The 12411-nt window shown below is 53.0% G+C and overlaps 1 protein-coding gene across 1 annotated transcript in view; it reads right to left on the bottom strand.

The window, feature by feature from the left end:
* LOC147097638 (regulator of G protein signaling 5-like) overlaps window positions 1–3605 on the bottom strand; it is a 13045-nt gene extending 9440 nt beyond the window's left edge. The window contains exon 1 of the mRNA XM_085971624.1: window positions 3338–3605. Within this exon, the coding sequence (XP_085827750.1) occupies window positions 3338–3381 (44 nt within the window). The 5' untranslated portion in view covers window positions 3382–3605. The remainder of the gene's footprint in view (window positions 1–3337) is intronic.
* Window positions 3606–12411: the final 8806 nt, after the last annotated feature.

The raw sequence follows: 12411 nt of genomic DNA, 5'->3' as shown, positions 1-12411 counted from the left end.
GAGCCGTGTCTTCAGGGGAGGAGAGGGAGCTGTACCCCAGGGGGAGTCCGTGTCTTCAGGGGAGGAGAGGGAGCTGTACCCCAGGGGGAGCCGTGTCTTCAGGGGAGGAGAGGGAGCTGTACCCCAGGGGGAGCCGTGTCTTCAGGGGAGGAGAGGGAGCTGTACCCCAGGGGGAGTCCGTGTCTTCAGGGGAGGAGAGGGAGCTGTACCCCAGGGGAGTCTGTGTCTTCAGGGGAGGAGAGGGAGCTGTACCCCAGGGAGAGTCTGTGTCTTCAGGGGAGGAGAGGGAGCTGTACCCCAGGGAGAGTCTGTGTCTTCAGGGGAGGAGAGGGAGCTGTACCCCAGGGGGAGTCCGTGTCTTCAGGGGAGGAGAGGGAGCTGTACCCCAGGGGAGTCTGTGTCTTCAGGGGAGGAGAGGGAGCTGTACCCCAGGGAGAGTCTGTGTCTTCAGGGGAGGAGAGGGAGCTGTACCCCAGGGGGAGTCCGTGTCTTCAGTGGAGGAGCGGGAGCTGTACCCCGGGGGAGTCCATGTCTTCAGGGGAGGAGAGGGAGCTGTACCCCAGGTGAGTCTGTGTCAGGGGAGGAGAGGGAGCTGTACCCCAGGGGGAGTCCATGTCTTCAGGGGAGGAGAGGGAGCTGTACCCCAGGGGAGTCTGTGTCTTCAGGGGAGGAGAGGGAGCTGTACCCCAGGGAGAGTCTGTGTCTTCAGGGGAGGAGAGGGAGCTGTACCCCAGGGGAGTCTGTGTTTTCAGGGGAGGAGAGGGAGCTGTACCCCAGGGAGAGTCTGTGTCTTCAGGGGAGGAGAGGGAGCTGTACCCCAGGGAGAGTCTGTGTCTTCAGGGGAGGAGAGGGAGCTGTACCCCAGGGGAGTCTGTGTCTTCAGGGGAGGAGAGGGAGCTGTACCCCAGGGGGAGCCGTGTCTTCAGGGGAGGAGAGGGAGCTGTACCCCAGGGGAGTCTGTGTCAGGGGAGGAGAGGGAGCTGTACCCCAGGGGAGTCTGTGTCAGGGGAGGAGAGGGAGCTGTACCCCAGGGGGAGTCTGTGTCTTCAGGGGAGGAGAGGAGCTGTACCCCAGGGGAGTCCGTGTCTTCAGGGGAGGAGAGGGAGCTGTACCCCAGGGGAGTCCATGTCTTCAGGGGAGGAGAGGGAGCTGTACCCCAGGGGAGTCTGTGTCTTCAGGGGAGGAGAGGGAGCTGTACCCCAGGGGAGTCCGTGTCTTCAGGGGAGGAGAGGGAGCTGTACCCCAGGGGAGCCTGTGTCTTCAGGGGAGGAGAGGGAGCTGTACCCCGGGGGGAGTCCGTGTCTTCAGTGGAGGAGCGGGAGCTGTACCCCGGGGGAGTCCATGTCTTCAGGGGAGGAGAGGGAGCTGTACCCCAGGTGAGTCTGTGTCAGGGGAGGAGAGGGAGCTGTACCCCAGGGGGAGTCTGTGTCTTCAGGGGAGGAGAGGGAGCTGTACCCCAGGGGAGTCTGTGTCTTCAGGGGAGGAGAGGGAGCTGTACCCCAGGGGGAGTCTGTGTCTTCAGGGGAGGAGAGGGAGCTGTACCCCAGGGGGAGTCCGTGTCTTCAGGGGAGGAGAGGGAGCTGTACCCCAGGGGGAGTCTGTGTCTTCAGGGGAGGAGAGGGAGCTGTACCCCAGGGGGAGTCCGTGTCTTCAGTGGAGGAGCGGGAGCTGTACCCCGGGGGAGTCCATGTCTTCAGGGGAGGAGAGGGAGCTGTACCCCAGGTGAGTCTGTGTCAGGGGAGGAGAGGGAGCTGTACCCCAGGGGGAGTCTGTGTCTTCAGGGGAGGAGAGGGAGCTGTACCCCAGGGGAGTCTGTGTCTTCAGGGGAGGAGAGGAGCTGTACCCCAGGGGAGTCTGTGTCTTCAGGGGAGGAGAGGGAGCTGTACCCCAGGGGGAGTCTGTGTCTTCAGGGGAGGAGAGGGAGCTGTACCCCAGGGGGAGTCCGTGTCTTCAGGGGAGGAGAGGGAGCTGTACCCCAGGTGAGTCTGTGTCAGGGGAGGAGAGGGAGCTGTACCCCAGGTGAGTCTGTGTCAGGGGAGGAGAGGGAGCTGTACCCCAGGTGAGTCTGTGTCAGGGGAGGAGAGGGAGCTGTACCCCAGGTGAGTCTGTGTCAGGGGAGGAGAGGGAGCTGTACCCCAGGGGGAGTCTGTGTCTTCAGGGGAGGAGAGGGAGCTGTACCCCGGGGGAGTCTGTGTCTTCAGGGGAGGAGAGGGAGCTGTACCCCGGGGGAGTCCGTGTCAGGGGAGGAGAGGGAGCTGTACCCCGGGGGAGTCTGTGTCTTCAGGGGAGGAGAGGGAGCTGTACCCCAGGGGGAGTCTGTGTCTTCAGGGGAGGTAGGCAAACTGTACCACAGTGACGGTCAATGAGCCCAGCTATGCCCACATGTTGGCACAGCATTCACTATTGCTCAGTGTTCGTTCTGTACAAAGCTCGCAGTAAACACAGAGAAATGCCAATTTGCGCACAGCAAGGTCCCACAAACAGCATATGAGATAAATGACCAGACAATTCTTTGTTAGTGACATTGATTGAGGGATAAATATTGGCCAGAACACCGGGGAGAACTCCCCTGCTCTTCTTCAAAATAGTGCCATGGGATCTTTTACGTCCACCTGAGAGAGCAGACGGGGCCTCGGTTTTACGTCTCATCTGAAAGATGGCACCTCCGACAGTGCAGTGCTCCCTCAGAGACACAGCATAGATTATGTGATCAAGTTTTCTGGAGTAGGACTTGAGCCCATGACCTTCTTACCCACGGATCAGTATTCTACCACGGAGCTAAACTGACTCTGTCCGCATCAACTGACCAACTGACCAACTGTCCGCATCAACTGACCAACTGACCAACCGTCCACACCAACTGACCAACCGCCCACACCAACTGACCAACCGTCCACACCAACTGACCAACCGTCCGCACCAACTGACCAACCGTCCACACCAACTGACCAACCGTCCGCACCAACTGACCAACCGTCTGCACCAACTGGCCAACTGACCAACCGTCCACACCAACTGACCAACTGACCAACCATCCGCACCAACTGACCAACCATCCGCACCAACTGACCAACCGTCCACACCAACTGACCAACCATCCGCACCAACTGACCAACCGTCCACACCAACTGACCAACTGACCAACCGTCCGCACCAACTGACCAACCGTCCACACCAACTGACCAACCGTCCACACCAACTGACCAACCGTCCACACCAACTGACCAACTGTCCACACCAACTGACCAACCATCCGCACCAACTGACCAACCGTCCACACCAACTGACCAACCGTCCGACCAACTGCGGCGAAGAGGTAAAACGAAAAGGCAAGTACCTCTCGATGCAGGTGCTGGGTAGCGCAGCCAACCCTCGACACATCCTGACGGCTGATTCTTTCGAAGATTCAGAAAAAAAAACTGGAAACAATCTTCAGGCAGAGATTCCGGTCCAAGGTGCGCCTTGGCTCAGTACAAGTCTGGGTGCTGCAGCTCTGCCTGAAGCTGAGGAGACGGAGAGATCTATATATAGACAGTCCAACTCAGATAGCGGGAGGGGCTACCGGTCCTTGTCAATCACCCCTTCAACCCGCACAAAGAGCCTTCTGACATTTTAACAACACTGTTTCCGCGGAATGACAGGGTGGGGACGCTCGGAGCCAGTTTCTCAGTGCGACTGAGATCAAAAGATGTCTCGACAGGAAGTTTTTCCACGGGTATTGTGCGAGCTGTCATCAGCCGATTTGCCCTTTGATTAGCAGCATCTGTTGTCTTTGTAACAAGCAGCTCTGTACAGTTTCCATTTACACATTGATCTGATGATAAACTGCGATCCACTGAAAACGAGGGAACGATGAGTCCTGAGTTATCTGAAGAAAGGCTTAACCCTTCAGGGGCAGATGTGTGAGGACTACACTTGGCTGTCTGTAACTGAGAGTAAACTGCTTGCTAACAACAGCAGCAACTTATATAGCGCTAACACAATATATAAGGCACTTCTCAGGATTGCTATCAAACCCCAGTAGGGTTAGACTGACACAGAGCTGGAATAAATGCTGTCGTGGCGATAGGCTGGCACGATGGGGCACTGCCACTGCCCGGTAGAATACCAATGTGAGATTCTGCCGAATGGTGGAATGGAGCGGGTAACCTCCATACTCCCCTGGTGACCAGGCTCAGCCCCTCCTCAGCACTAGGGTCAGCCGTGGCTCAGCGGGCAGCACTTCTCGCCTCTGAGTCAGGTGGTTAATGGGGTTCTAATCCCACTCCACAGACTTGAGCCCCATAATCTAGGCCGACACTCCCAGTTCTAACAGGACTAGACAGACTAGATGCAGGAAGGATGTTCCCGATGGCGGGGGAGTCCAGAACCAGGGGTCACAGTCTAAGGATAAGGGGTAAGTCATTTAGGACAGGGATGAGGAGGAATTTCTTCACCCAGAGAGTGGTGAACCTGTGGAATTCTCTATCACACAAGGCAGTGGAGGCCAATTCATTAAATATATTCAAGAAGGAGTTGGATATATTTCTTAAAGCTAAAGGGATCAAGGGATGTGGGGAGAAAGCAGGGCCAGGGTACTGAATTTGGATGATCAGCCATGATCTCATTAAATGGCGGAGCAGGCTCGAGGGGCCGAATGGCCGACTCCTGCTCCTATCTTCTATGTTCCTATGTTTCCCAGTGCAATACTGAGGGGAGCGCTGTACTGTCAATAAGAGTATACCGTCATTCGGATGAGACGTTAAACCGAGTCCCCGTCTGCCTGTCTCTGATGGATGTAAAAGACGCCATGCAAAGAAGTTCTCCCCGGTGTCCCGGGGCCAATATTTTATCCCTCAACCAACATCACTAAAACAGATTATCTGGTCATTATCACAGTGCTGTTTGTGGGAGCTTGCTGTGCGCAAATTGGCTGCTGCGTTTCCGACATTACAACAGTGACCACACTTCAAAAGTACTTCATTGGCTGTAAAGCGCTCCTGAGGTTGTGGAAAGCCCACTAGAAATGCAAGTCGTTATTTTTTACACATCACCGCACGGTATAGCCCATTGGGGCCTGTGCACATTAGGCTACTTGACCATGAGTTAACACACTATTGTCATTCAAAGGGATTTTACCCATTTAACCATGTGATCTCCTATTCCAATTGGCCATATTTCTTTTTTATTTCTATTTAAGAACATTTTTTTTGTTGCCAATTCTTCCCTCCCCCACACGTCCCTTTGATGACCCCTGACCCCTACTGGGCTACGTTTCCATGGGAACCGGTTGCCCTCGGGTACCTCGCCACACTGACGGTCAACCTCCTGCGAGCCGTGGCAATGAGAAGGCTATGCGACTGTAGTGGGCTCAATCCTGCTCTCACCCAGTGCGCGCACTCACACACACACGCACACACACACACACAATTCCCAATGGGAATCACTCGCTAGCAATCGGGAATGGGAACCCCATGGAAACCGAGGATACCACTTCCTTTTTGCAGCCGTGGATCAGTGGGTAGCACTCTCTCGCCTCTGAGTCAGAGGTTGTGGGTTTTTAATCCCACTCCAGAGACTTGAGCACGTAAAGCTAGGCTGACACTCTGCAGTGCTGAGGGAGTGCTGCTCGGTCGGGGGTGCCGTCTTTCGATGAGACGTTAAAACCGAGGTCCCGTCTGCTCTCTCAGGTGGACGTAAAAGATCCCATGGCACTATTTTGATAAAGAGCAGGTGAGTTCTCTCCTCAGTGTCCTGGCTAATCCTCAGCCAACATCACTAAAAAAACAGGTTATCCAGTCATTATCACATTGCCATTTACAGGAGCTTGCTGTGCGCATATTGGCTGCCGCGTTTCCTACTTTACAACAGTGACTACTCTTCAAAATGCACTTCATTGGCTGTAAAGCGCTTTAGGATGTCCTGAGGTAGTGAGAGGCGCTATATAAATGCAAGACTTTCTTCCTTCTTGCATCAGGGGACCAACAAACTCAGAACAAACTGGGTCTGACGGGTTTTTAGCATTTCCACAAGAGACAGCTGCATCCTTCTTCTGGCTGGCCTCCCACATTCTACCCTACGTAAACGTGAGCTCATCCAAAACTCGGCCGCCCGTGTCCTAACTCGCACCAAGTCCCATTCAACCATCACCCCCTGTGCTCGCTGACCTACATTGGCTCCCGGTTAAGCAACGGCTCGATTTTAAAGTTCTCACGCTTGTTTTCAAATCCCTCCATGTCCTCGCCCCTCTCCCTATCTCTGTAATCTCCTCCAGCCCCACAAACTCCCGAGATATCTGCGCTCCTCTAATACTGGCCTCTTGAGCATCCCTGATTATAATCGCACAAGCATTGGCGGCTGTGACTTCAGCTGCCTCGGCCCTGAGCTCTGGAATTCCCTCCCTAAAGCTCTCCACCTCTCTCTCCTCCTTTAAGATGCTCCTTAAAACCTACCTCTTTGGCCAAGCTTTTGGTCATCTGCCCTAATATCTCCTTATGTGGCTCGGTGTCAAATTTTGTTCAATAACGCTCCTGTGAAGTGGCTTGGGACGTTTTACTACATTAAAGGCACTAGATAAATGCAAGTTGTTGTTGTTGGACATCATAGACCTCCCACTCTACTGAGCCTCGGTAAGACTGAGTTTCCATTGAACAATGGCCTGTTGAGTGAAGTCAACACTGGCCACTCAGCTGACTGCTTCTGTAATACACACATCAGTGGCACTGACGGACAGAGCCACAATGAAAGTCAACCTCAAGCACGTCCTGTCATCTCTTCCTTATGAGCAGCAGGTGTTGGTGATCGGAATCTCGGCGGGGCCTGGAACCGCACTGTTTGTCAACCTGTAATGTCCGTCTCTATATATATCTCTTCAATAAAACCAGCACAAGCTCCGTTCATGTCCGCAACAAAGAGGGAGATTCCCGCTTGTTGCTGTAAACTCTAAAGTCACACCAGTCAGTTGCTACGTGAACTCAAAGCCTGCACTCCTTTAGCTCCTCCAGCCCTCCAACCCTCGCTATCTCTGCAATCTTCTCCAGCCCTACAACCCTCCCTATCTCTGCAATCTTCTCCAGCCCTACAACACTCCCTATCTCTGCAGTCTTCTCCAGCCCTAGAACCCTCCCTATCTCTGCAATCTTCTCCAGCCCTAGAACCCTCCCTATCTCTGCAATCTTCTCCAGCCCTACAACCCTCCCTATCTCTGCAATCTTCTCCAGCCCTAGGACCCTCCCTATCTCTGCAATCTTCTCCAGCCCTACAACCCTCCCTATCTCTGCAATCTTCTCCAGCCCTAGAACCCTCCCTATCTCTGCAATCTTCTCCAGCCCTACAACCCTCCCTATCTCTGCAATCTTCTCCAACCCTACAACCCTCCCTATCTCTGTAACCTCCTCCAGCCCTACAACCCTCCCTATCTCTGCAATTTTCTCCAACCCTACAACCCTCCCTATCTCTGTAACCTACTCCAGCCCTACAACCCTCAATATCTCTGCAATCTTCTCCAGCCCTACAACCCTCCCTATCTCTGCAATCTTCTCCAGCCCTACAACCCTCCCTATCTCTGCAATCTTCTCCAGCCCTAGAACCCTCCCTATCTCTGCAATCTTCTCCAACCCTACAACCCTCCCTATCTCTGTAACCTCCTCCAGCCCTACAACCCTCCCTATCTCTACAATCTTCTCCAACCCTACAACCCTTCCTATCTCTGTAACCTACTCCAGCCCTACAACCCTCAATATCTCTGCAATCTTCTCCAGCCCTACAACCCTCCCTATCTCTGCAGCCTTCTCCAGTCCTACAACCCTCCCTATCTCTGTAACCTACTCCAGCCCTACAACCCTCCCTATCTCTGTAACCTACTCCAGCCCTACAACACTCCCTATATCTGTAATCTTCTCCAACACTAGAACCCTCCCTATCTCTGCAATCTTCTCCAGCCCTACAACCCTCCCTATCTCTGTAACCTACTCCAGCCCTACAACCCTCAATATCTCTGCAATCTTCTCCAGCCCTAGAGCCCTCCCTATCTCTGCAATCTTCTCCAGCCCTACAACCCTCCCTATCTCTGTAACCTACTCCAGCCCTACAACCCTCCCTATCTCTGTAACCTACTCCAGCCCTACAACCCTTCCTATATCTGTAATCTTCTCCAGCCCTAGAACCCTCCCTATCTCTGCAATCTTCTCCAGCCCTACAACCCTCCCTATCTCTGTAACCTACTCCAGCCCTACAACCCTCCCTATCTCTGTAACCTCCTCCAGCCCTACAACCCTCCCTATCTCTGCAATCTTCTCCAACCCTACAACCCTCCCTATCTCTGTAACCTACTCCAGCCTCTACAACCCTCAATATCTTTGCAATCTTCTCCAGCCCTACAACCCTCCCTATCTCTGCAATCTTCTCCAGCCCTACAACCCTCCCTATCTCTGTAACCTACTCCAGCCCTACAACCCTCAATATCTCTGCAATCTTCTCCAGCCCTAGAACCCTCCCTATCTCTGCAATCTTCTCCAGCCCTACAACCCTCCCTATCTCTGTAACCTACTCCAGCCCTACAACCCTCCCTATCTCTGTAACCTACTCCAGCCCTACAACCCTCCCTATATCTGTAATCTTCTCCAGCCCTAGAACCCTCCCTATCTCTGCAATCTTCTCCAGCCCTACAACCCTCCCTATCTTTGTAACCTCCTCCAGCCCTACAACCCTCCCTATCTCTGTAACCTACTCCAGCCCTACAACCCTCCGTGTCTCTGTAACCTACTCCAGCCCTACAACCCTCCCTATATCTGTAATCTTCTCCAGCCCTAGAACCCTCCATATCTCTGTAATCTTACCCAGCCCTACAACCCTCCCTATCTTTGTAACCTCCTCCAGCCCTACAGCCCTCCCTATCTCTGTAACCTCCTCCAGCCCTACAACCCTCCCTATCTCTGTAACCTACTCCAGCCCTACAACCCTCCATGCCTCTGTAATCTTCTCCAGCCCTATAACCCTCCCTATCTCCGTAACCTACTCCAGGTCCTACAACCCTCCCTATCTCTGTAACCTACTCCAGCTCCTACAACCCTCCCTATCTCTGTAACCTACTCCAGCCCTACAACCCTCCCTATCTCTGTAACCTCCTCCTGCCCTACAATCCTCCCTATCTCGGTAATCTTCTCCAGCCCTACAACCCTCCATATCTCTGCAATCTTCTCCAGCCCTACAACCCTCCCTATCTCTGTAACCTCCTCCAGCCTCTACAACCCTCCCTATCTCTGTAACCTACTCCAGCCCTACAACCCTCCCTATCTCTGTAACCTACTCCAGCCCTACACCCCTCCCTAGCTCTGTAACCTACTCCAGCCCTACAACTCTCCCTATCTCTGTAACCTACTCCAGCCCTACACCCCTCCCTATCTGATGTAATAAAACTCACTAACCACTTGGTTTGAGTATAAAGCAAGGCTTTAATCAACTTGTTTCAGAACATGGAGGTCTAGTTGTACTTCACTAGTTCCTTGTCTTACAAAATGTCCCTGGCAAGCTGGGCACGCCCGAGTATTTATACTCCTTGGACGGCGCCACCAGCTGGCCATCCAGTGTTATTTCATGATTAGTTTCTTTATGATGATGAGATTTATAACATTCTTCCTGCCTAAAAGATTTGGAAGTCCGATGACTTCCCCTAACGGATTAGGCAGACCACAAATAGCCGAAGTCTTTTAGATCTTTGTTTATAGACATAGACATAGACATAGAAGATAGGAGCAGGAGTAGGCCATTCGGCCCTTCGAGCCTGCTCCGCCATTCAACGAGATCATGGCTGATCATCCAAACCCTAGCACCCGGTCCCTACACCGACAGCCATCCCACCCAAGCCCTATCCCCGTAACCCCGTTACCCCACGTATTTTATCCCCCCTAACACTAAGGGTCAATTTTTTTTATCATGGCCAATCAACCTAACCCGCACATTTTTGGACTGTGGGAGGAAACCGGAGCACCCGGAGAAAACCCACGCAAACACGGGGAGAATGTGCACATCTCCCCGGACCGTGTCTTGGTCCCTGGGCCACTTGATCCGTACCGGTGGATCGACAGGGCCCTTTTTGCCCTGATCAACCTGAGGGAGGCTGGGGAGATCGTGCCTCCGGGTGCGGGTCCCCACAGGCGCAGAGCTGGCTTCATCCTGTTTGATAGCCAGGGATTGACCAGCGTCCTGGCCTCGGGTGGCCATCCCACGGGGAGCGCTCGGCTCCCCGAGTGGATCCGGTGGGGCAGCCGGCAGATCTCTCGATGTCCCAGGTAGGGCATCATCTTCAAGGGAGCGCAGAGTGTCGGCATCATCACCGTGGGTCCCTCTATCAGTTGGGTCCGTGGGACCGGCTGGACAGGGAGCCAGGTCCCGGAGCGAAACGGTAGACTCCCGGCCATCAGGGTACCGCACGTGCGTGTACGTGGGATTAACGTCCGTGAGCTCTACCTCATCGTCGAGGGGATCGTTTTTAGAAGATCGGACGAATCTTCGGAGCAGCACAGGGCCGGGAGCTGCAAACCATGACGGTAGGGATGTCCCATGAGTGGAGCGACGCTGGAAGCTGAAGAACCGCTCGTGAGGCATGACATTGGTGGACGTAGAAAGAAGAGGCCTGATGGAATGCAAGACGTCAGGGAGCATAGTTTCCCAATGCTGGTCTGGTAGGTTGCGTGACCTCAGTGCAAGACGAACAGCGTTCCAAATGATAGCGTTGTATCTCTCAACCTGTCTGTTACCGATGGGATGGTACGGTGTCGTTTTACTTGTGGCGATTCCCCGTTGGGAAAGATAACTTTTGAGTTCGCTTGACATGAAGGAGGGACCCCGATCAGAGTGGATGAAATTGGCCGTACCGCAAAGGGAAAAGACTTGATCAAGGCATTTGATCACTGTGGAAGTAAGCATATTGGAACAGGGGAAAGCAAAGGGAAAGCATGAATATTCATCCACCATAGTAAGTAATTAGGTGTTTCGCGTTGAGGAAGGCAATGGCCCTTTAAAGGCAATGCTGAGTCACTGCATAGGCTGCATAACGTGTATGAGCGAGCCATCCGATGGACGGAAGCATTGCAGTTTTAATTCCGCACAAATTCTACAGGAGGAACATGTTCTTTTCACATCTTCTGTAGAAAATGGGAGGTTTTTAGATCGCACAAAGCGCAACATACGGGTAACGCCAGGATGGCATAAGTCAGTGTGAAGATCCGCAAGAGCCGAAGTTGACATAGAAGAGCAGAATGCCCGCGTGAGGGTATCCAGGGCCACATTCTCTTTGCCAGGTCGATAATGTATGGTGTATCCAAAGGCAGCCAATTCCATCCTCCAGAGTTGTATTTTGTTATTCTTGATGTTAGTGCGTTTCCGGTTATCCAGCATAAAGGCCACGGAGCGCTGATCAGTTATAAGTGTGAATTGGCAACGAGCGAGAAAATGACTCCATTTACGTACAGCTTCGATGATGGCCGTAGCCTCCTTCTCGACAGGAAGATAATGGAGCTCGCTACCCTGCAAAGTTCTGGACGGAAATGCAATGGGTCGACCACCTTGATTCAAGGTAGCAGAGATCGCCACATCCGATGCATCGCACTCGACCACGAAAGGAAGATTTTCATCAATGGAGCGAAGCGTGGCTTTTTCCAGTTGTCGCTTGAGGAGGTTGAAAGCTGAAATAGCCGTTGCCTCCAATGGAAATGACTTTGCGTGAAGCAGGGGCTGGATCTTGTCGGAGAAGTGGGGTATCCACTTCGCATAATAGGCGAACATGCCGAGTGCCCGACGAAGAGAGCCGAGATTCGTAGGGGGAGGGAGCTCCTGAAGCGGACGAAGTCGCTCCGGATCCAGTTTGATGACACCGTTGCCCACCCAGTAGCCAAGGATGTTGACTGATAGTACTGATTTCACAGATTTGGACTCATTTAAGGTTAAGTTGCGACGACGGGGAACATCAAAAAATTTCTGGAGATTGGCATCATGCTCCTTCTGGTCATGACCAGCAATGGTGATATTATCCAGATATGGAAAAGTGTCCGTTAAGTTCTCCTGTTTGACTAGGCTATCCATTGCCCATTGAAAGACGGCCACCCCATTGGTGACCCCAAATGGAAGGCGACAAAACTGATAAAGCCGACCATTGGCCTCAAAGGCCGTATACTTTTTGTCACAGTCCTTTAACGGTACTTGATGATATGCACTCTTTAAATCAAAAGTTGAAAATACCTTGTAGTTGGCAAGGTTATTGACCATGTCATCGATGTGTGGTAGTGGGTAGGCATCCAGGTCGGTATACTGGTTAATAGTTTGCGAGTAATCGATGCAAAGACATTTCTTGTGTTGCTTCAGAGGACTTTTAACAACAACGACTTGAGCCCGCCAGGAAGATGAACATGGCTCAATGATACCGTCAGCTAGAAG

The sequence above is a fragment of the Somniosus microcephalus genome, chromosome 31 (assembly GCF_052327205.1).
Source record: "Somniosus microcephalus isolate GS21.2 chromosome 31, FLI_Smic_1.0, whole genome shotgun sequence".
In the NCBI taxonomy this organism is placed as follows: domain Eukaryota; kingdom Metazoa; phylum Chordata; class Chondrichthyes; order Squaliformes; family Somniosidae; genus Somniosus; species Somniosus microcephalus.
This window is presented reverse-complemented; position numbering and strand designations above follow the sequence as displayed.